Source organism: Heterocephalus glaber, unplaced genomic scaffold (assembly GCF_053883595.1).
Source record: "Heterocephalus glaber isolate CG9 unplaced genomic scaffold, H.glaber_assembly_v1.0 deba00001687, whole genome shotgun sequence".
In the NCBI taxonomy this organism is placed as follows: Eukaryota; Metazoa; Chordata; class Mammalia; order Rodentia; family Bathyergidae; genus Heterocephalus; species Heterocephalus glaber.
In genome coordinates this window covers 191,603-213,742 of record NW_028258412.1, presented here as the reverse complement: position 1 = coordinate 213,742, position 22,140 = coordinate 191,603, and the positions used below count along the sequence as shown (strand labels likewise).

The window sequence follows — 22,140 nt, the reverse complement described above, 5'->3', positions numbered from 1 at the left end:
CCATGTTTTCTTCTGCTCTGCTGGGAACTTCTTCCTTGAATCCTGCTGAAATGTCACCTCTTTATTGAGGCTTTTGCCACTCTCTTTCCTGTCAAGACATTGGTTGATGGTTTATTGTCAGTCTCTCAAGCTTCCTGTATTGTGTGCTCTGGCAGAGACAGTGCCTGGCACACAGTAGGTGGTCAAATCTCCAATGAGTGGAAGGATGGGCTTGTCTTCATGCCCCTCTTGGATCTGGACTAGGTCACTTAGAGGCTATCCTCAATCTGTGGGCAGGTTCGATGGAAGCAGTGTCAGCTCTGCTACCCTCCAGGTCCTCTCTGTACTGGTTCTGGGTCTACTGTAAGTGGGCACCATGACCACACATGCAGCCTGAGATTTCACAAAAGGTCCTGGAGATACTGTGAGGTTGTTGTCAAAGAGACAGGAGCTCACTGGGGCCACTGCAGGGTGCCAGGCTGGGATGGGCCCAAAGTGGTCAAGAGAGGGAAACCAGGTAGGCAGGTGAAGGGAGAGAGCCTTATCCAGATTGTACCCCAAGGGTTGAGGCTGGATGAGCTGAGAAGGCTGCAGCAGCAGTTGACCCAGGAAGATAGTGGTGTGGAAGGTAGAGGGAGGGCTAGGAAAGGTCCCAGAATGGAGCCAAGGAGAAGCAGAATTAAGAGGGTGGGCTCCTGTGGTGGATGGGTGAGGGGACTTGCAGGAGGACCTGTAAGAGAGAAGTGATCTATAAATCTGCAGCAGGAGGAAGACATCCAGGGATACGATGGCTGGAAGGAGGTGCTCCACTCTGTTGGGGAAGGGAAGCTGCAGGCAAGCAAGCACTCTAAAAACTACCCTCAAAAAAAACCACTTCCCTCCACCCCAGGATCCAACAAACTTGCCTTCAGCACCTTCCCATGCTAGAGGAATCAGACACTGGCCTTACCTCATTTATGCCCTCAGAGACATCTCCAAGAGGGAGAAGAAATCTAGGGCCCAGGAGGGGGAGATTATCAAAGTCATGTTGATGACTGGCCTCAACAAAGCCACTTACTCAATGGAGAGCCTGAGCACTCTGAGCCAGAGGAAAAAATGCACCCAGCAGTCTCAGTCTAGGGCTGGGAGTCCAGACTTAGCTGGAAACAAACGGGCCATCAGGGGATGGGGAGGAGACTACTGGAAAAGGGCTGGTGCCCCATGGGCCTGTGGCCTAGGGCCCCCACCTGAGCCTTAGGGGGCCCACAGCATACACCCCAGTGGACCTTTCAAGAAATGGCTGGGCCATTGTGCAGAAGAATGCCCGGAAATCCCCGCGCCTCCCTCCTCCAGCAAGGATGGGGGCTCTTCCTCCTGGCCAGGAAACTCCAAGTTGGCTTCCGGAAGGTGGCCTGGGGGCTGGGGTGGCAGGCACCACCACCACTGGTGGGAGGGTTGTACACAGCCCCTATGTCCCTTTGTGTCTCTGCTGTCTGAGAACCAAAGTAGGCTGGCTAGCTGGGGCTTGTGGAAACAGAGCCAATGACTTTCGTAAGTGGTGCTGCCTGACCTGGACTTCAAAGGATGGAGGATAAGCAGCGCCAAAGGAAGAGGAGCAGCAGGCCAATGCAGAGGGGTCTCGGAAGCCACCACACAGGGTTAGAATAGGTGTTGCCTAGATAAGGCCCTTGTGCTGCCCACTTTGTGCCAGGGCCTGACCACCAGGGAGGCAGTGTATTGGTGGTGTTGGACAGGTCCTTGGGTGTGGGTGGGATCCTGGGTCTGACCTCTCACAGGTTTGCCATCTCTGCTTGGTATGGCTCCTCCACAGTGCTGAGGCTGAGGGCACTAGGGAGGGAAAGTGCAAGGAAATGGGCCTGGCTTGATCTCCAGGACAGGCTTTCTGGAGAAAGGCCTAGTGTACTTACTTCAGCTGAACGAAAGGACTGCGAGAGCCTCCCAAGCAGGCCTCTGCAGGGTGATATTGCGGTGGGGTTGGCTCCTGGAGCCAATGGTCAGGGAAGAGCAGAGCTAGCTCCCCTGTGAAGGACCTTCAGGCTTGGTCCAGGATGGAGGATGCAGGGGGCAGTTCAGTCTGTGTGTCATGAGCTCCCAAAATGCCGGGGCCAGGACGCGCCAGAGGTGGCTTTAGGAGCGAACGCCCAAAGCCAGTCCAGAACGCTCTGGGTTGCAACTAGGACATCGGTGGGAGGGGTCTGTGGCCCAACTGGGTGCGGTCCCTGAGCCCTCAGCTACCCCAGCCTTTCTGTCTGCAACTTCAGGGGATGGGGAGCCTGGGATTGGCTGCAGGCAATGGTCTGCGCAAGGATTGGTTGCTCTGGTCCCGGGGGTTGGGTCCGGAGGTAGCAGATCCAGCCCCGGAGACTTCAAATGGGGAGCCCCCAAGAAGTCCCAGCAGACCGGAGGTGGTGATCTGACCCGCGCGGCGAGCTAACTGCAGGCGGAGATCCGGCAACGCGGGCTAAAGGGCAGTAGGGCTCACGCGGGGAGCCGAGCCAACCAAAGCGCCGCCGCCGAGCGCAGGGCGGCCCGGGGACCATCGGGCGCGCGTCTCGCCTACAGCCATGGGGTCTGCATCGCTGGAAATCCTGGGTCTAGTCCTGTGCCTGCTGGGCTGGTTGGGCCTGATCCTGGCGTGCGGGCTCCCCATGTGGCAGGTGACTGCCTTCCTGGACCACAACATCGTGACGGCGCAGATCACCTGGAAAGGGCTGTGGATGACTTGCGTGGTGCAGAGCACTGGGCACATGCAGTGCAAGGTGTATGAGTCTGTGCTGGCGCTGAGCTCTGAAGTGCAGGCGGCACGGGCGCTTACAGTGGGCGCCGCGCTGCTGGCGCTGATCGCGCTCTTCGTGACCCTGGCTGGTGCGCAGTGCACCACATGCGTGCCCGCGGGCCCGGTGAAAGCGCGCGTGGCCCTCACTGGCGGTGCGTTATACGTGTTCTGTGGGTTGCTGGCACTCGTGCCAATCTGCTGGTTCGCCAACATTGTTGTCCGTGAGTTCTACGACCCCTCGGTTCCCCTGTCGCAGAAGTACGAGTTGGGCGCGGCGCTGTACATCGGGTGGGCGGCCTCGGCGCTGCTCTTGTGCGGTGGTGGACTCGTGTGCTGCGGCGCCTGGGGCTGCGCCGGCCGCCCAGACCTCAGCTTCCCAGTCAAGTACTCAGCCCCGCGGAGACCCACGGCCAGCGGCGACTACGACAAGAAGAACTACGTCTGACTGCGCGGGGTACGGCGGGGACCCCTCCTTAAGCCAAGCCCGCGAATTGGAGGAGCGGCCTTAGAAGCTGCAGCCACCGCTGGGTCGCGCCCAGCACAAACTCCACCGAATGTCGGACTCAGTGTATCGACCCGACCGGCTCACAGCCTAGTTGGTCCTCTCTGATGGCCACCACCCAGGCCCTGGCCCGCGCCCTTCCCTGAATAGATGACAAGCACTTAGGAGGACTTGATAGAGTTCCTTTGTGTGCAGCACTGACCATGACATGGGCGGGGCTCTCGAACTCAACTGGGGAGTGGGCACCCCACTACAAATGCCAATTTCGTTCTCTACCCAGGGATGGGGTGGGCGTGGGAGGGATCTTGGATGCTGCCTTTCTTCCCATCCCTCCGACAGATCTGGGCGGGCAGGTGAAGGGCCTAAGACCCCAGCCCGGAAGGATGTGTATGAAGGGCCTTTTCCCTTTCAGCAGGGACTGAGCCCAAAGGACCAATTGACTTCCTTTGGACCTATTTGTGTAACCTCCGCAGCCCCCCAAGTGAGGCTTGTGGACACCGGAGCCTGGGTGGGGCTGGTCCACTGCCCTCCTCCAAGCTTGGAGGGGGTTGGAGAGGTTAAGAATTTGCTTAGTAAATAGTTTGAACACTCCCACTGTGTCCTGTCCTCTGTCCAGTCACCCCAATGCCCAGCACTCCCATTCACCTACCTACCCATCACCTCCTTCCCAAAGATTCCTGTAGACTGAACTTTTCCTGCTTTCCCTGCCATCTGGTCACCTTCCCATCAGAGACTTGGATATAGGTCACAGCAACCCAGGAAAGTGAGAAGAGTTCCATACTGATTCGTGGGGGTGGGGGAGTCCCCAGCAGAGGGGATCAGGTTGGAACTCCACACTAGGGATCTGCCATTAGGGACTTGGAGAGGGCTGTTTCTCCGAGGAAAGGCCCACTCCCCCCCCACATACCACAGGGTGATGTTTCCACCTGCCCTCTAGTGCTTACCTAGCTGAGTACTATCTGTACAAAGCCAGACAAGGCCCTCTTCAACAATGGGGTATGAAGGAGTGAATCCTCGACGGGAGCTGGTTCCAGCAGGGTTTGCTGCAGGTCAACAGTGTTGCCATGGGGAGGAGGGGCCTGTTGCCCAGAGTACCTTGGCTTGGCTCCAGCCCCTTGTCCTGGCTCCTCTGCCAGTCACAGCATGGCTCTGTCCAGGGTCTGTGCCCATTTTAGACTGGTGCCGGCCATCTGTACCTCTGTGCTGGCTCTACTGGAAACACTCTGTGTGACCTAACTACTGGAAGGAGGACTAGAAACCAGTAGAGTTCAGCTCCTATGAGGGCAGAGGTATTTATTATAGTCACTGAACTCATTGTTTCCATCTGTTTTAGGCACTTTGTGTGCTGTTTTTTTTTGGTACTGGGGATCGAACTCGGGACCTTGTGCTTGCAAGGCAGAGGCTGGAACCAGAGCTAAATCCCCAGCCCTGTTTTAGGCACTTTGAATTGGTAGTTTTACCTTCTTCTGCCCAAAGGCCAGCAGTGGGAGTACAGCAGTAGATGGGGATGGAGACTGCAAGGTGCTCCAAGACAGCCAGCAAGAAGGCTTGGCATCTGCCCCAAACTCTGGCCTTGAGGCTCTGCTCAGAAACACCTAGGGCATTATCTAGTGGCAGTCTCGCAAGCCTGACCAGGTTTCTCATCATGGAGCACAGTCCTAAGGATATGGGCTCATGGCAAATTCTCAAACTCATGGGGGAGCCACCATTGAGAGTTCTAAGGAGGCTAATCGCTCCAATGCCTGAAGCCCAACAATGAGATGAGGTACCAGAAGAGGGACACCACCCCACCACACACACACACACACACACACACACACACACACACAGAGAGAGAGAGAGAGAGAGAGAGAGAGAGAGAGAGAGAGAGAGAGAGAGAGAGAGAGAGAGAGAGGTCCTCAGCACAGCATGAACTGCAGCCCTATCTGGGCCTGTGCAGCAGGGACTAAGAACAGCCCTGGCCTAGATCATGTGATCCTGGAGTCACAATCTGGGCAGAACCAGAAAAAAGACCCTGATACATCTGGGGCTGGATAGTGCAGGGGCTAGGAAACGTAGCCAGGAGCTGCCCTGGGCAGCTCATCCCACACAGTTCTGTTCCATGTGTACTCTGCATTCAGGGTGGCGGTACAGCCTCAAAGCTTTTGCAAATGGCCAGTGTGGGTAGCCTGAGGGTCCTGGAGAGCAGGCCACCATCCACCTGACTCATGCCAGGAAGGGCAGGGGCTAACTCCAGCTGGTAGCTACTGGCACCACAATAGGTTGGGAGTGAGAAGCCAGTCTTTAACACAGCCCAGCCCCACTGTGCCCACTGCCCTTCCTCAAGGACAGCCCCACCTACTGTGGTCTCACTTCCAAACCACTTTGTGGGCTTTTCCCACTAACTTAAATCTGCCCAAAGAACTCCTGACTTCAAGGACTGCACCCAACACTGCCTCCTCCAGCACTCCAAGTGCCTCAGAGGTGGACCTTTCCCCCACCCACCTGCTTCCCCAGCACCTGTGTCCCCAGGAAGTAGCTACAGGAGGCTCATGGGAACAGCTCATGTGCAAGGGCAGGAAACACAGGAACCACACTCTTCTCACCTGTTAACCCCTCCACACTCATGGCCAGGGTCCATCTGTGAGGGGTGGGGCAGCTGACCCCAAGACTCCCCTGACTGGAAAGTTCTTGATGCTCTGGGGCTGTGGAGGTTGTTGAGGTCTTGACCAGTTTGGATCTTCTGGGACAAGGTTGTGAGTGATGCCAATGGCAAGGCCTGGGGGTCTCCATCCAAGACCTGCTCAGCCAGCTGGGCTCTTGCAGTCAAGGCCAGGTGGACAGGAAGAAGCAATGGGCAGACAGACAGAATAGGTCCTATGTGGCATTGCTGGGTCACTACCAGCAACTGGTGGAGGGACTGTGAAGAGAACGAGGTGCTAAAAGGTCCAGCCTCTACCCACTGCCATTGGGAGGCTGGGAGGGAAGGGCAGGGAAACCTTGTCATGGGTTTAAGTGGAGGCCACATCCTTGTGCTACTTGCTCAGCATGGAGGATGGTAGGAGCATAGGACCAATGGTTCCCTGGACCCAAGGAACACTCAGGGTATACCCAAGTGCTGGCCTCGAGACCAGAGCCATGAGGGGGAACAGAACCTAAAAGAAGTATTTTATTCCATTAAAGCCACCTTCCTTGCATTTGAAACTGTCCATAACTTACAATCTAAATAAAAGCCAGGTAATATAAATAAGGAGAAGGAAGTCATTTCTGAAGAAATCAAATTCTGGAAAAGAAAAAAAAAAGTTGCAAATAATTCTGGTATCTCCCCAAATGTGACAAACTGCACATTCCTGCTTCTGAGCAGCCTCAAACCTAGGGGTAGGGGTGAGTATGCGGGGGTGGAAGGTCATCCCAAGTCCACTAAGGAACCCACTGTCCTCACTGGATGCCCAGCCCAGGTCCAGCCTGTCACCGGGGTGACAGCCCTGGACATACTCATGGACTCTAGCATCTTTTCACCTATAATTCCCTGACCAGCTGCATGTCCCCCCTGGGATAGCCTCATTTTGGGCTCACACAGGCTTCTCCCCTTGTCTGGCCAGTCTCCCCTTCTGTCCCCCAGGCCTCTATGCCCTCTAGCTTCCAACTCACCACGGATGGGGAACAGGGACTAAGGGAACCTCTAGGTCAGAGCCTTGGCAGAGCCATCTGCCATAGGAGTAGCCTCTAGCCTAGGGCTCAGACAGAGGCAGGGCTGGGTGTGGTAGAAGCCCTAGAGTGAGACTGCCACACAGACACAGGGCAGGACCCCTTGTATCATTTCCCAAGGGGCATCATGTGGGTCAGTGGGAAGGACCTAGCTGAGGAGGTGTCCTGGGTCACAGTGACCCGTCAGTAGCTTGCAATGGGCCTCTCAGGATAGCTATGCATTGGTTGATGGCTCACAAAGGACTGACATTTCATAATTTGCAGTCAGGCAGGTGCCAACAACTTTGCTTTCTCAAGGGTCTCACATATAAAAGCCCCGATAGCTGGTTCTGTGGGCTCCCCTGGGGCCTGACATGAAGACTTTGGGGGCAGGAGGCTCTAGATGGCCTCTGGGGGCAGCACCACAGACACTGTACATCACACACATTGCATACACAATGCCCAGCCCTGCAGTGTAATCAGAGGAGGGTGAATGCCAAGTCTTTCTAAAGGGATCAAAGGGACTTAATGAAATTAGCTTCCTCAAAAATGCCCCACTGTGGCCCTGCTGGCAGCCTGAGGACAGACATTCTTGGGAAAAATGTGTTGGCTCCAGATCTCCTTGATAACCCAGCCCTGATTTGAAACCCAACTAAAAGCCTTCACTGAGGGAGGCTAAAGCCAGAGTCAGGGCAGGCCTGTGACAGGGCAGCCACCCCACCATCCCAAGGACCCCCAGCCCGGACAGCTCACCCTCAGGACAGCAGAGAGACAAGAGCATCAAGGAACTTGCTCCGATCCTCAGTTTTCAGCTCAATTACTGAAGTAATGAAAGAAAAACATCTTTTGAGAAGGGAGGAGCGAGAAAAACAAGCAGGGCACATATACTCCCTCTTCCTGACATTCTCAGTGGGAGCAGCCCTCTACTGCATTCCATACTGGACAGGAGCTTCCATGGCCTGGGATATTCTAGATGACTTCAATTCATCTCTCCATCTGCTGGCTGCATTTGGTGGAGAGCTCAGAGCCACGGCCTACAGGGAAGACTCTGGGAAGCCAGAGACTAGCAATAACAGCCAATAGAGGACTAATGTAACAACTCAGAGCAGTACAGACCCAGAGAGGGCTGGGCCTTCCCACACTGGCAGTAGACGCCTGCCTCCATCGTGGGTGTGGGGGGCCCAAGGTTGGGCAGGAGTCCACTTTAGCCTGCTCTGGCCAGTACTATAGCTTCAGTGTCTTCTGTGGAAGGAGCCATAATACAAACTGTATGCACCTTGGAGAGCCATTAGGCTCAGCCAAGCATGTCAACCTTCCTCAGACAGTGCAAAACCAGGCTCTGGAATACAGCTGGCTTATCTTGACAATGGTCCAGGCCCAGCCCACCCACGTAGGTACTGGCCATGGCTCACTCCACACTCCTCATCCAGGACTCTCCAGTCCTCAGGGGAAACTAGGCAACTCCCACCCCCAAATCCTCCCTTGTATAACGGAGGTGGGACACCCTGCAGGCCAGCTGTAATCAATCTCTCCATATTATGGGCATGAAAGAGGAAGCAGGGGCTGTTGCTCAGAGGGGACTGATACCACACAGCTCCACAGTGTGACTGCTCCGGCACAAGGAAGCAGGCTCTGAGACAGCCAAGGCAACCTGAATACAGGAGGTAATAATGTAAGAAAAGGACCTTTCTGAGAGATGCAGGTAAAATACTGCGGGGTACTATAGGCTGAAGTGTGCCACCCAAATTCTGAAACTCTGACTTCCAGCCCCTAGGAACGTGACCGTATTAGGAAACAGGGCCTTCAAAGAGATGAATAAAGTAAATTAGACCTTCAGGGTGGCTCCTCATCTAGTGTGCCTAGTGTCCTTTTAAGAGGATCAGGATACAGATACACAAAGAAGGATGATTATGTGAAATTACAGGGAAGAGGCTGTGGAAGGAAGCAACCTGGCTGATATCTTGGTTTCAGGGACCTACCTCTAGGGCTGTGAGAAAATAACCTATGTAAGCCACCCAGTCTGCAGTGCTCTGCAGCCCCAACAAACTAGAGTGGGAGGAGTGATGATCAGTCTGTTTAACTTTAAAATGTTAAGAAGAATAAAAAGACAAACACAGCTAAACATGGATCATGTTCCAGGTTGGCATTTGGGGAAGTTATTGTCAGGCTGGACCCTCTCTCTCTCATGTGTGGGACCTCCCAGTGCATAAGAGGGGCCAGAAGTCAAGCCCTCATACTGAGATCACATTGTGGCCTCAGGCAGGACCTTCCACAATGACACAGGCTCTGGCCTGAGCCATGGTGGCATGTTTGGGTTGCTGCAGGCCTGCTGTTTCCTGGCCCACACCAGGGCACTAGAGACACAACAGTGAGTGGTGAGGCTGGGCCCCAAAGGTTCCTACAGCCAGTCCTCCAAGCTTGGCGGAAAGTGATCTTCGGGGCGGGCTGTACAGCCACAGCTGCGCATCCCGCTCCCCAGAGTTGGAGCACCCTGAGCCTCTGGGAGCAGCTTTGCCCGGGACTGGTTCTAGGAGAACAAGAGGACTGCTGGGCAGATTGGGCTAATCAACGCTAGCTTACCTGGTTCTTAGGCCATCACTGACCTTGAAAGATGGCAAAAGTATGGCCAAAACAGCTGGGACTCTCACCTGAGAGGTCAAAGTGGTTGTGCAGCGTCCGAGAGTTGGTGCTTTCTGCCGCTTTCTCAAACGCACGTCCAAAAAAACTGCAGACAGAGGACAGCCATGTTGCAGGCCAGGCCACCTACAAGGGACCCTTCTTTCTCCCGACAGACACTGAAGGCCAAACATCACTCAGCTCAGGCACAGGGCTGATGGGCCAATGTGCAGATACCTCCAAAGTCCTCCCACACCTGCCATTTTTGGATAAATGGAAGCAGCTTACTTCTTTCTGTCTGAGCTGTCAGTCTCTGGGGGGATGCCCACCATGGTCACTGCGCCCTGCTCCACACTCAGGGGGGCAGCCATTACCAGGGGCAGCAGCTTGCAGCGTCGGTTCTTTGTCTACATAGATAAGGGCACCCTCAGTTACAGCATAGCCAGATCCAGCTCCATGGGTGGAGCATACCATCTAGCACTCAGGATCCCCAACAGTGCTAGGTCACTCCCCAAAATCCTCCGGGTACTGTTCATCACCAGAAGAGATTTAGAGTCCCCATGTGGAGCTTCAGAACCAGATTCCCATCATCCACCAGCCTCACCCTAATGCACCTTGGCTATTCCCTGTAGGGGCTCTGCCCTGTGGTGTTCCCCCATTACCTCCTTCAGGTCCTGCTGCAGCTGTCACCTCCTTCAGGATCTGTACCTATCCTGTTTATTTCTCTCTGATGTGTGAGCCTCTATCTAAAACTGCACGCCCTCATTCTTCATGTAGTCCCCTCACCTGCATGTGCACTCCCTCAGGATGGAGACCGAACGCTTTCCTCACTCCTTAACTAACAGTTCCCATACCCTTCAACCAATGTGACTAAATGTCCTGATTTGTGCAGGACTTAGGAGTGATCTGAGAGGGTAGATCACTCTATGAAAATGGCCTGACAGGTGAGAGTTAATCAATGTCTTATTGAGGGCCAGGGATTTAGCTCAGTGGTTCCACCACCTACCTGCCCCACAAGCGCAAGGACCTGAGTTCGTTCCCCGGTATTGAAAAAAAAAGTCCCAATGTCTTACTGAATGGATCCTGTGAAGTGGGTATTTGTTAACCTATTTTGTGGAAGAGGAAATGGAGGCTCAGAGATCAGATAATCTACCTCACATCACACAACTGATAAATGAGGAGGTTGAGATTTGAACTAAGCCTAGAAGACTTAAAAGCTCATATTTGACACCTAATTCATTTTCTGACATTATAGTCATCCCTTCGTAGCCACTGAGGATTGGTTCCGGAACCCCCATGGATACCAAACCCCAAGGAGGCTTAAGTCTCCTATATAAATGGTGTAGTGTTTGCATAGAACCTATGTACATCCTCTTGTGTATTTTAAATCATCTCTAGTCTACTTACGATACCTAATACTGTCCCTATACATCACTTCATCTGCATGGATTCAGTGTACTACATGGTACACAACAAATTCAAGCTTGCTTTTTAAAAATTTCTGGAATTGTGTGTGTGTGTGTGTTTCTAGGCAAGCACCCTATCACTGAACTATATCCTCAGCCTTTCCAAAATATTTTTGATCCATACATAGTTGGTTGAATCTGAGGATGCAGAACTTGCAGAAATCGATGGTTGATTGTACCTGACTGTCTTCACAGAACACTTACATAATTTTATTGGTTACTTCAGCAGCATGAGTAAATTTCAATTCCCTGTTACTCATTTTGCTTAGAACAGCCCCCCACATAAGCCCTCATTCTGAAGGACAGTAAGACTTTGATTTCTGAAATGTTCAGGAACTATCTTTTCTGCAGTAGCACCTGGGAGGACACCGGGGAGGAGCTTGATGTCCGCAGGGTGAGGACCCTTGACTAAATACCAGCTGAGTTAGGACTGTGTTCCAAGCCAAGGCAAAGAAGCATGTTAGGCCACATGAAAAATAAACTCATACACAGAAAGTCAGCCTAGAAGACAAATTTGCTACAAAGTAAATCGGTATTACAACCAACTCCATCTTTTCTTGCTCTGTCATCTCTGAACATAAGCCCCAGCCCCACCCCTCTATGTAGGCCTCTATTTTTTCGAGCCACTTGGACAGCAAATGATGTAATCAGGACTTGTGAGAAACCAGAAAGCTCCTAGAGGTCAGCTGAGGAAAGTACAGGTCAGAAAATACAAGGGATATTCCCAGCCCCCACTGCTGGTGAATAGTTACAGGTACCTACAGGACACTGCCTTAACACCTGGTTCAGTGCACTCACTGAGCATCTGCCCTCCTGTACCCATGCCACACCCTCCTGGCTCCTCACCGAACACACAAAGGACTTGAGCAGTTGTTTGCTGAGCAGGCTCAGGGACACTGGCTTGGAGAACAGCACAACATCTGGAGTGCCCTGGGATGGGGAGACAAAAGTCAGAGGAGGCCACTAGCAGGCGTGGCTTGGTATGTATGTAGGCATCAAGGGAACCCTGACCTCCATAAGGGAGCAGTAGAGGAAAGGCCCCTGGGAGATAACAAGGTTGGTGCAGAGGCAGCTGGCAATGATCTGCTGGGTGGCTTGCAGTTGCTTCTTGGCAAGTTCCAGGCCCAGGTACAGCTTGTCCAGGTTATTCCTAAAACAGGGCAGACATTTGCCTTAGACATTGCATGTCCAGAACTCTTAGTGAAATACCAAAGTCACAAATAGGTCACTTGGTTCCTGGTTCAGGAAGAGATTTGGAAATAAGTTTATCTTCTCTCCCCCTGAATTCTCTTTCATATGAAAGGAAGGAATAAAAACAAGTATAAACCCAGAGGGACAGAAATGAGAGGGGGGAATGGGTGCTGGCATCAGAAGACGGGAGACTGAAGATCCTGCAAAGGAGGTCACAGGAAAGTGCCTGGAAGGCTCTGACAGAGGGGAGGCTTGGGCAGGGGATGGGGAGGTACAGGGGACTCCTCCATCCAACAGATAGATGTTTACTCTTCCCCTCCAAAAGGGAAGGCTCCCCTCTAACATATGAAAGAACCCTCTGAAGAAGTAGAGTCTTCAAGCAAAGCTTCTATGCCCAGCAATTAAGAGTCCCAATACATCACAGTTGCCAGCCTGCCTGCTAGAATGATGTTTTGGCCAGCAAGTTGTGCCCAGATACCCAGAGCTCAGCCAAGATTCCATAGCCCCATTTCTGAATATGAAAGACACCAGAGAATTTGGGAAACACTCGTTGCCTAAAAAATGATCCTGGGGCCGGGGATTTAGCTTAGTGGTTGCGCTGCTTGCCTTGCAAGCACAAGGACCCAGGTTCGATCCCTGGTACAAAAAAACAAACAAACAAAAAAAAAAAAACCAAAAAATGATCCTGGGAGGAAACAGATAATTTAGAAAATAGAAGAAACTTGAAATCTACTATCTTCAGAGATTTAGGCAATTATTACATTCCTAAATCAAGAACAGGATGCTATAAAAAAGGAACCATCAGGCCGGGGATTTAGCTCAGTGGTTCCGCTGCCTGCCTTGCAAGCACAAGGTCCTGAGTTCAATCTCCAGTACCAAAAAAAAAGGGAACCATCAGAAACTAGAAAGTGTAGGTGGAAATTAAAATAGTTGCAAAAAATAAAATATTCACTCAAAACCTAGAGGATAAAGTCAAGAAAACCTTCCTCAATATCTATAACAAAACAAAGCCACAGAAAATGAAAGACAAAAATATACAGAACATTATTCCAGGAAAATCAGAAAGCAAGATTTAAAAACATGATGTCTGTGTAGAGAGAGGTGAATGATAAAGAAATAGTAAAAAAGCACTCCTGCAGCTCCAAGACCTGGGTCTGCAGGTTGAAAGGGTCGTCTGAGAATGCAGTGAAATGCAGTGAATAGGATGTGCCTAGACAAAGCATTACAAAATTCTAGAATACTGAAAACCACAAAGGAGATCCTGAAAACTTCTGGAAGTAGGGTGGGGGGTGGGGCATTTACAAAGAAACAAGACTCAAAATGGCCCAGACTTCTTACTGACATAACAGCACTGGCTGCTGGAAGACAGGGGCACAATGGAATCCACAGTCACCAGAAATCATCTTCAATCTTGAGTTCTATATGAGCTCAACAGAAATTAGATGAGGCTAAAAAACGATATTGTCAGACACAGAACTCAAAGTTTACTGCATATGCACCCTTTCTTTGAAAATCAGTTGAGCGTTGTGCTCTAGTAAAATGATGGAGTAAATGAAACAGAGACAAGGAATACTAAGAAATGCTGGCTCTAACTACAGAGGTATAGACAAGGGACATCTATGGTGACAATGGGTAGCCAGCCTAAATAGTCAGATCCAGGTTAGAGTGGGCCTGAGCTACATCCCTAGACCCCAAAGTGTAAGCAGGTAGGAAAAGACCACCAACCAGCTACAAGGTTAGTACATTGTCAGCATCAGTGTGGGAGAAAATGGAGAGGCGGTGAAACATAAAAACAGTTAAAAACTCCAGGCAATGGGGAACAGTGGCCAAAACTGAAAGGAGCAGGTTAGTTCAATGGGCCATGTACAAGCAACCAAAGCAAAGTGCAAGGGGCCAAAGAAAAATGCAAAGGGCCAGCCACACTTAAGAGTATAAAGGGCCAGAGAAGTCAAGCCCCTCAAAGTCCCTTCTGACCCATCAGAGCTTCTTTCTGCACTAGACCTCTCACTGAGGACAAACTGCTGAGAATGGGGCCGGGGATTTAGCTCAGTGGTTCTGGCGCCTGCTTCACAAGTGCAAGGTCCCGAGTTCAATCCCCAGTACCAAAATAAAACAATTAAGCAAGGGTGAAATAATAAAAAAGCAAAGAGAAAGTACAGATAAAACTGTATCCGGATTGTGCTAGAGGTTCTAACTAGGACAATTAGGCAAGAAAATGAAATAAAAAGAACTCACATTGGAGAGGAAGAGGTAAAACTGTATTTCAGATGATATGATATAATATACAGAAAAGTTTAAGGAATCCATTTTTTAAAAAAACTATTAAACCTAGGGCTGGGGTATACCTCAGTGGTTAAGCACTGCATTTTTTTTTTGTTTTTGGGGGGATTTTTTGCAAGGTCCTCCTGGGTTTCATCCCGAGCACTGAGGGGAAAAAAGTCCAACAGAACCAAGAAATGAGTAAGATCAATATAAAAAACTCAGTTGCATTTCCATATGATACAAATGAGCAAACTAAAAGTGAAATTAAGAAAATAAGTCCAGGGCCGGGGATTTAGCTCAGTGGTTCCACTGCCTGACTCACAAGCGCAAGCACCCGAGTTCGATCCCCGGCACCAAAAAAAAGAGAAAGAAAAAAAAAAAAAGAAAGAAAACAAGTCCAGCCAGGCATAGTGGCACATCCCTATAATCCCAGCTACTCGGGGAGCTGAGGCAGGAGGATTGAAAACTTGAGGCCAACTAGACAACTCAGTGAGCCTGTCTCAAGACTTAAGAGAAAAAAAAAAAAAAAAAAAAAAGCTGGGGATGTATAGTTAAGCAATAGAGTGCATGCCCAGGCCCTGTGTTCAATTCTCAGTACTGCAAAAAAGAAAATGTCCAAATATTTAGAAGTAAATTTTATTTTAAAAGTACAGTTTATATTCTTAAAATGGGAATACCCTCCAAATTAATCTATAGATTCTACACAGAAATTGATTTCTTTGCAGAAATTAACATGCTGATCTCAAAAAAAAACAAAAAACCCCCCCCAAAAAACAGGCTGATCTCAAAATTTTTTGGAAATTCAAGACATTTAGAATATTTATGTAGAAATACATTGTTTATTTAAATTTGTTTATTATTTATTTGAATTTATTTGGAAATTCAAGTCACCAAGATCATTTATAAAAGAAGAAAATGGGGGCTGGGGATTTAGCTCAGTGGTTCTGCCACTTGCCCCACAAGCGCAAGGACGAGTTCGATCCCTGGTACCAAAAAAAAAAAGAAGAAAATGGGAGGACTCATATTTTCTAGTTTCAAAACTTGCTACAAACCTACAGTAACAAAACAGTGTGATATTTGCATAAAGATAGACATATAGATGGATGGAAGAGAACTGAAACTCTAGAAATAAATCTTCATATTTATGGTCAATTGATTTTCAACATGGATTGGGGAGACAAATAGTTTTTTCAACAAATGATTCTGGAACAAGTAGATGTGCAAATGCAAAAGAATGAAACTGGATTCCTTCCTTACGATAAACACAAAAATTAATCTCAAATGAATCATATACCAAATGAAATAACTAAAACTGAGGTAGGACAGAAAAAATAAAAATAGTTAAAAAGGAGACAAGGAAACATTTTTCCCTCTTTGCAGTACCAGAGATTGAACACAGGGCCTTCATACTGAGCTACAGCCCCAGCCCTTTCTTTTTAAATTTTGAGACAGGGTCTTGATAAGTCACTAAATTGCCCAGGCTAGGCCCTTGGCCCCCTACAGTGCTAGGATTATAAGAATGCACCACCATGCCCAGCTGGAAACTCAATTTTTGTCTTCTTACTACCTTAAAACTCTGGGTCAGATCAGTGCTTAGCTTTGCACAAAAGAACGTCAATCATTTAGGAATAGTTGACAAAACAAGTTTTCTCAACCCTAAATTTACCTAATCTATCTTATCCCCCTTTAAGACTGGGGGCACCAAGATAAAAGTTACTAATTTTTAGAGACACCCAATTGCCAGCTTATGAAACGTCCAATTCCAGACCTTCCTGGAGCAATGCCTAGAAGTCTACAGCCATTGTCCTCAACCTGTAGTCACCTGAGTTCCAGGAAAAGTGGAGCCTCACAGACCACCCCATGATGAGATTACCCTCCTAAGCAAAGGCAATCATCTCAAAGGACCAAATCACCACTCAAGCCATGAAAATTCCTCTGGAGCTATGGAAACTAGAACTGAGATAATGATTAACCAGAACCCAGCCCACCCCTGCTAATCCTTTTTTTTTTTTTTTTTTTTGCTACCGAAGATTGAACTTGGGTCTTTGCGCTTGCGCAGCAGGCAGTGAAACCACTGAGCTAAATCTCCGGCCCCCTGCTAATCCTTAAAAGCGGTCTTGTGCTTTTGTGTGAGCCAGTCTGAACTCCTACATCAGAATGTGCCTCCTCCATTTACTCAAGCTGAAGTCTTTTCCTCATGTCCCTTACTTTCTAACTCTGCCAGTAAACCCCTCTATGCCTCACATTGATGGGTCCTGAAATTTTCTTTCTGTGATGGAAGTCAACAAGCCTACTATTACCCCATGGGGTGGTGGGGAAGGGTGAGGTCCCCATTTTCCCTTTGGGAAACCTCCTTGAACCCCATCTGGTGACAAAACTACAAAATTCTTAGTAGAAAATATAATGTGAAATTTTTGGGATCATGGATTAGGCAAGAGCTTTTTAGGTATGACACCAAAAAGCACAACAAACGAAGAAAAAATACAGTAGACCCTTGAGTTACAACTGGCCAGACATACAAACAACTTAGGTTACGACTAGAATTTTAGTTTTAACTTGCAAACTAAGTCTTGAGTTACAATCCGAATGCCGACTGCTTGTGCTTCCAGATGGTCTCAGATACAGATTTAACCCTTAAAGAGTTCTGGAAAGAACACTGCAACATCCTTTCCTGTGTGGGGTTAATTGAGAAATCCTGAGCCAATGTCTCTCTAAGGACACTGAGATCTGCCTGTGTACAGGAGAGAGACTTTCTAGAGGAGGGTGAGCCTTCAATTGACCAACTTGAGTTACAACCAATCCTCAAAAATGAATTGAGTTAATAAGTCAAGACATCACCAAAATTAGTGATTCAAAGGACACTAACTAAAAAGCCAACTTACAGTATGGAAGAAAATATTTGCAAATTACATATCTGATAAAGGACTTGTGTTTAGAATATGCAAAAAGTATCTTTTAAAACTCAATAATAAAGACAAACACCTTATTTAAAAATAGGTAAAGTATCTGGACAAACTTCCAAACAAAATGCTACACATGGCCAAAATGCACCTGAGAACATGCTCAACACCATTCGCCATCAGGAAAATGTAAATCAAAACCAGTGAGCTGCTACTTCACACTCACTGGAATGACTAGAATCTGAAACACAGACAAGAAGTGTTGGTGAGGATGTAGAGAAGCCAGAACTCACATACACTGTGCTGGGAATGTAAAATAGAAAAGTCTGGCAATTTCTCAGAAAGTTAAACCTAGAGTAACTATGTGATCTAGCAATTCTACTCCTGGATATGTAACCAAGAGAAATGAAAAGATGACTACACAAAAACTTATACATACATGTAAATTCACAGCAGCATTATTCATAATAGTCAAAAGGTAGTAATAACTCATATGTCCATCAACTAATGAACTGGTAAATAAAATGTGGTATATAATATAAAACATGTAAATAATTGTAGTGAATTATTATAGGGATTTGGGAGGTGATGGCTAAGGGACATAGAATTTCTTTCTGAAAATGCTCTAAAATTAAGATAGTGGTAATGTTGCATAATATGTAAGTATATTAAAAGCCGATGCACTATAAACTTTAAATGAGTGAATTATACCTCAATAAAGCCATGTTTTAAAAAAAAAGTGTACCATGAAGAACTCAGAAATCCCACAAAGCAGGCCCCCAAAATCAACAGAAGTAGCAGCTCTGTGAAGTTAGAAAAGCTATCTGAATCATGCCTCTTCCTAAAAAGTCAGGGGAACAAAATTCACAAATAACAGGGAACAGAGACTAAAGTCCTTTGAAGTCCTCTCAAAGTCACTGTTAGAAAAAAGCACAAGAGGCACAGTAAAATCCCCTTCAACCATAAAAATAAATCTAGGCCAGGTCTGATAGCGCACACCTATAATCCCAGCACTTGGGAGGCTGAGGCAGGAAGATCACTGAAAATCAAGTCCCACCTGGGGTACATAGTGAGTTCAAGTCTGGCCTGAGCTACATAGCACAACCCTGTCTCAAAAACAAACAAACAAACAAACAAAATAAATAAATAAATTTTTAAAAGTTGGCTAGAAAGATATCCAACATGCCCCCCAAAAGATCAAAACTGACATGTTCTATTTCATGGTACACTACAAGCACAGGGAAAAAAACCAAGAAAAAACGATGAGGACAACAACAACAACAGAAAATATCCCAGGAAGTGAGAGAAGAAAGGATTAGAAATAAAAGAACTCAGAAGTGAAGAATGAGTTAGAAGGAACAAGAATACCATCCTCCTTGTCTCAAATCTTACAGTTTTCCACACAATCCAGACACAGCTCTGAGAAGGGCAGGAACACTCTACAGGGGACATGGGTGGGGGCCTGCACACAAGGACTAAGAGATACAGAAAATGAAAAAAAGAAAACTTTTCAAAATTAAAAAGGAAAAAAAGAAATGAAAAGGACTCAGGAGAGTGACAAATGCTGTACTGGAGGCAGGCAGGCAGTGTGTTGGATTCTGACTCACACTTGCAGTTTCTGCGGGATCATCACTGAGTGTCTCACCTAGGGAGCTCCCTGCAACCAGCCTCCCTTTGCAGTGTGAAACTGAGGACTGGAGGCAGCCCCAAGGTGACAGCAGCCCCTGGCCACACCCACTACCTGGAGAGACTGTCCAGAGCCTGTATGAAGGGATCCGTCCCGGAGCCATCCTTCTCAGGGCTTTCCATTAGAGACATGGTGGCAAGGACCACATCACTAGCCAGAAACTTATGCTTAAAACCAAAATGGATGCTGAAAGTCTGTACTCGCATGTCCTTCATCCTGTCATGAGAGGAAGCAATGGGGCTGTCACAATCAAGTCATGAGCCTGCTCTCTTGGCCAGGACAGGCCAGCAGATGCCATAAGGTCCTTCACAGGTCCCCAACAATATTCATTATGACCCTCTGCTCAGAGGAAGAGGTGGGTCAGAACACCCAGTCATAAGCAGCCTTTAGGCCCATGGTCTGGGCAGGCTCCTCTTCCTTGCCCCAGCACATCGGCTGGCAGGGCAAGAGTGGCCAAGCACAGGGGCTTCAGTGGTGCCCAAAGAGCTGGTCAGACATTGGTCACCTAAAACTGGCCCTAGTGGCTCTTTTCATGTCTCCAATGAGAAAGGAGAAGGGTTGATCTCACAGGTCTGCACCATAGTCCAGGATTTAAGGATCCTATGATTTATGGGCATTTTAAGAAAGTCTATTTATTTTTTATTTTTTGGTACCAGGGACTGAAATCAGGACTTTGCGCTTGGGAGGCAGGTACAGCACCACTGAGCTAAATCCCTGGCCCAAGAAAGTTTATTTTTTAAACCAAAGAGAAGATGAACATTCAGGAATGACCAAATTCAGGTCATGCTCATTTGTACATTCTTGGGGTTATTAATTTATTTTCACATTATTTTATTAGTTAAAGCAGAAGCCCTAATTTTAAAACAGCTTAACCCAGGGCCAGGGATTTAGCTCAGTTGTTCTGGCGCCTGTCTCGCAAGCACAAGGTCCCGAGTTCAATCCACATTACCAAAAAACAAAACAAAACAAACAAAAAAAACCAAACAACTTAATCCAGAGAAAAATGTGTTTACCCAAATTTATTTGCCGACTCTTCAATCATTTCCCGCAAATTCTCCTTCAAAGAGATGTCCATAGACTGAAACTTCTGCTTTACTTGTTTCAGGGGAAGCCTAAAAAGAGTAAGTGCAAGTCACATGAATGAGGTCGTAGAGATAGTGAACAGAATAGAAAGAAGGCTGCAAGCAGCATCACCGTGTGGCCACAGAGAGCTGTCCTAGCACAGCGATGGCAAACCTTTTAGAGACGCATACCCCGACTTAAAAACCACTTATTACAAAGTGCCAACAATGTGATTAAACCTGAATGGTGAGGTTTTAGTTTAGAAAAACAACTCATACATTAACATCTTTTGTCTGAAAAGAAAAACAAATAAGACGTGTGCCACAGGTTCGCCACCACTGTGGACCTAGCACATTTACTCAGATGACATTCTGGGGTTGGGAGGGGAGGAAGTGATGAAGGAATGGGTAGCAGCTGCATTTAACAACTCTGTGAGTTACAACAAAGCAGAGGGGCATCTCCATAGAAGGCTGGGAAGGTGGAGTTCTGCAGGCCAAGGCAGTCACTCACCCCATGTCTGCAAGAAACTCCTGAAGCCGCTTCTGCCCATGTACAGACCAGAGCTTGAATCTGGCTGAGGTGTAGCTGGTATTGCACAGACTGTCATAGAGGGACCAGTGGTGGTAGAGAGCCAGGCAGAGGCTGGACCCAAGGTCAAGGAACAAATGTGGTGTCCGATGCCCACCTGGAGCTCCACAGTGACCCACAACCTTGGCAGTGCACAGCCTCACCCACAGTTCTCAGCAGATGGCCTGTTGTATTCTTAGAGCCTGCCTCGAGGGGTTTGGTTGTACAACCAGGTTGAACAAAAGCAATTTGGAACAATTTGGCCCATGCAGACAGCCTGTGAGGTGGTGGATACACACCATTTTCCCTTTGATAGAGAAACTGAGGTCCAGGGGGTTTGCAAAACCCTCTACTGTGGCCAGAGAGCAGTCACAGCCACACAGAAGGTGGAAGGCTGGGAATTCCCAGCTCAAGCTGCCATACTGTCCTGCTCCTGCCAACCCCACCTAGCCCAGCCCAGCTACCACCTATCCTTTCCAAGAGCCCTCCAATAGGACACCATCCACAAAGCCCTCCCACTCTCAGCCCTCTCACTGAACTTGCCCTTCACCACCCATGGTCCTTTGACTGAGGCTGTGAGCACTGACAGGCCCCACAATAGGCCTCTGCTCCACAGTATTCAGGCTGACCCTGCCTATTTCCCACAGTTATCCTGGCACCTTGCCACTGCTCCTCTGGTGTCTCCTGTCCTCACTGCTGTCCCCCCACACCAACTATGTCCCTCACAGGCTGTTATCTTCCCTGCCTCAACTCAGCAGTTTTCCACCCAACCCAGGCATAGCTCTTAGAAGGGCAGGCATACTCTACAGAGGAATATGGGTGGGAGCCTTTACATAAGGACTAAGCAAAGAGCACCTGCTGAGCAAAACACTGCTTATGCCTGAAGGGCCTGAAGTACAAGGATACTCATACTCAAAGGAGATCCGCGTGCAGTCCACAGAAAGGGTATTCTCCTCATCTTCATTCCGGTGGTTGTGCCGGGACACATGGCGCTGAAGGATGCCAACATCAGTCACATACTTCATTCTGGAAACAAAGTACCACAGGCTGGGCAGCACCCTCCTGCTCTCTGGGGCTATCCACCATGCAGGCTGCTCCTGCAGAAGACTGAGCAAGTCTAGTGACCCCTTGCATAGAAACTAAGCAGCTGGGGGATGTGAGTGGCCCCAGTTGGGCAGGGTAAGCTCTGGCCTCATCACCTTCCCTGATGAACAGGTACTGTGGAGGCACAGCCAGGCCTATCAGCCTATGTAGTCAAGTAGACAGACCCTGTAAAAGATAGGAATTCCCACAGAAGAAAGTGCAGACCCACATAGGATAGTACCAAGCACAGGAATGGGTAGCACTCTAGATCCCAAAGGGCCACCAATCAAGATGGTGACAACAGGGCCTCAGCTGAGGTCACAGGCCAGGGATGGTACCTGGTATTGCATGCACTGCTGTTTCTAGACCTCGTGTTATCCACA

General features: G+C 48.7%; 2 protein-coding genes across 6 annotated transcripts in view; one reads left to right on the top strand and one right to left on the bottom strand.

The window, feature by feature from the left end:
• The first annotated feature begins 1,362 nt into the window (after positions 1 to 1,362).
• Cldn5 (claudin 5) lies at positions 1,363 to 3,848 on the top strand. Its single transcript, XM_004843250.4, has one exon. It carries the CDS (start codon positions 2,544 to 2,546, stop codon positions 3,198 to 3,200), a length of 657 nt encoding a protein of 218 aa, XP_004843307.1. The 5' UTR covers positions 1,363 to 2,543; the 3' UTR covers positions 3,201 to 3,848.
• A 2,544-nt stretch (positions 3,849 to 6,392) lies between these two features.
• Cdc45 (cell division cycle 45) overlaps positions 6,393 to 22,140 on the bottom strand; it is a 28,879-nt gene continuing 13,131 nt past the window's right edge. For 4 of the 5 annotated variants that reach the window (XM_021257047.2, XM_087198143.1, XM_087198144.1 and 1 more), the window contains 10 exons: positions 21,581 to 21,700; positions 20,618 to 20,749; positions 20,059 to 20,157; positions 19,100 to 19,261; positions 12,017 to 12,155; positions 11,852 to 11,935; positions 9,828 to 9,946; positions 9,572 to 9,648; positions 7,677 to 7,743; positions 6,393 to 6,519 (listed from right to left, as the gene is read on the bottom strand). In XM_021257047.2, coding sequence (XP_021112706.1) covers positions 7,679 to 7,743; positions 9,572 to 9,648; positions 9,828 to 9,946; positions 11,852 to 11,935; positions 12,017 to 12,155; positions 19,100 to 19,261; positions 20,059 to 20,157; positions 20,618 to 20,749; positions 21,581 to 21,700 — 997 coding nt within the window. In that variant the 3' untranslated portion in view covers positions 6,393 to 6,519; positions 7,677 to 7,678. The remainder of the gene's footprint in view (positions 6,520 to 7,676; positions 7,744 to 9,571; positions 9,649 to 9,827; positions 9,947 to 11,851; positions 11,936 to 12,016; positions 12,156 to 19,099; positions 19,262 to 20,058; positions 20,158 to 20,617; positions 20,750 to 21,580; positions 21,701 to 22,140) is intronic. The other variant, XM_021257048.2, reaches the window with a different exon arrangement.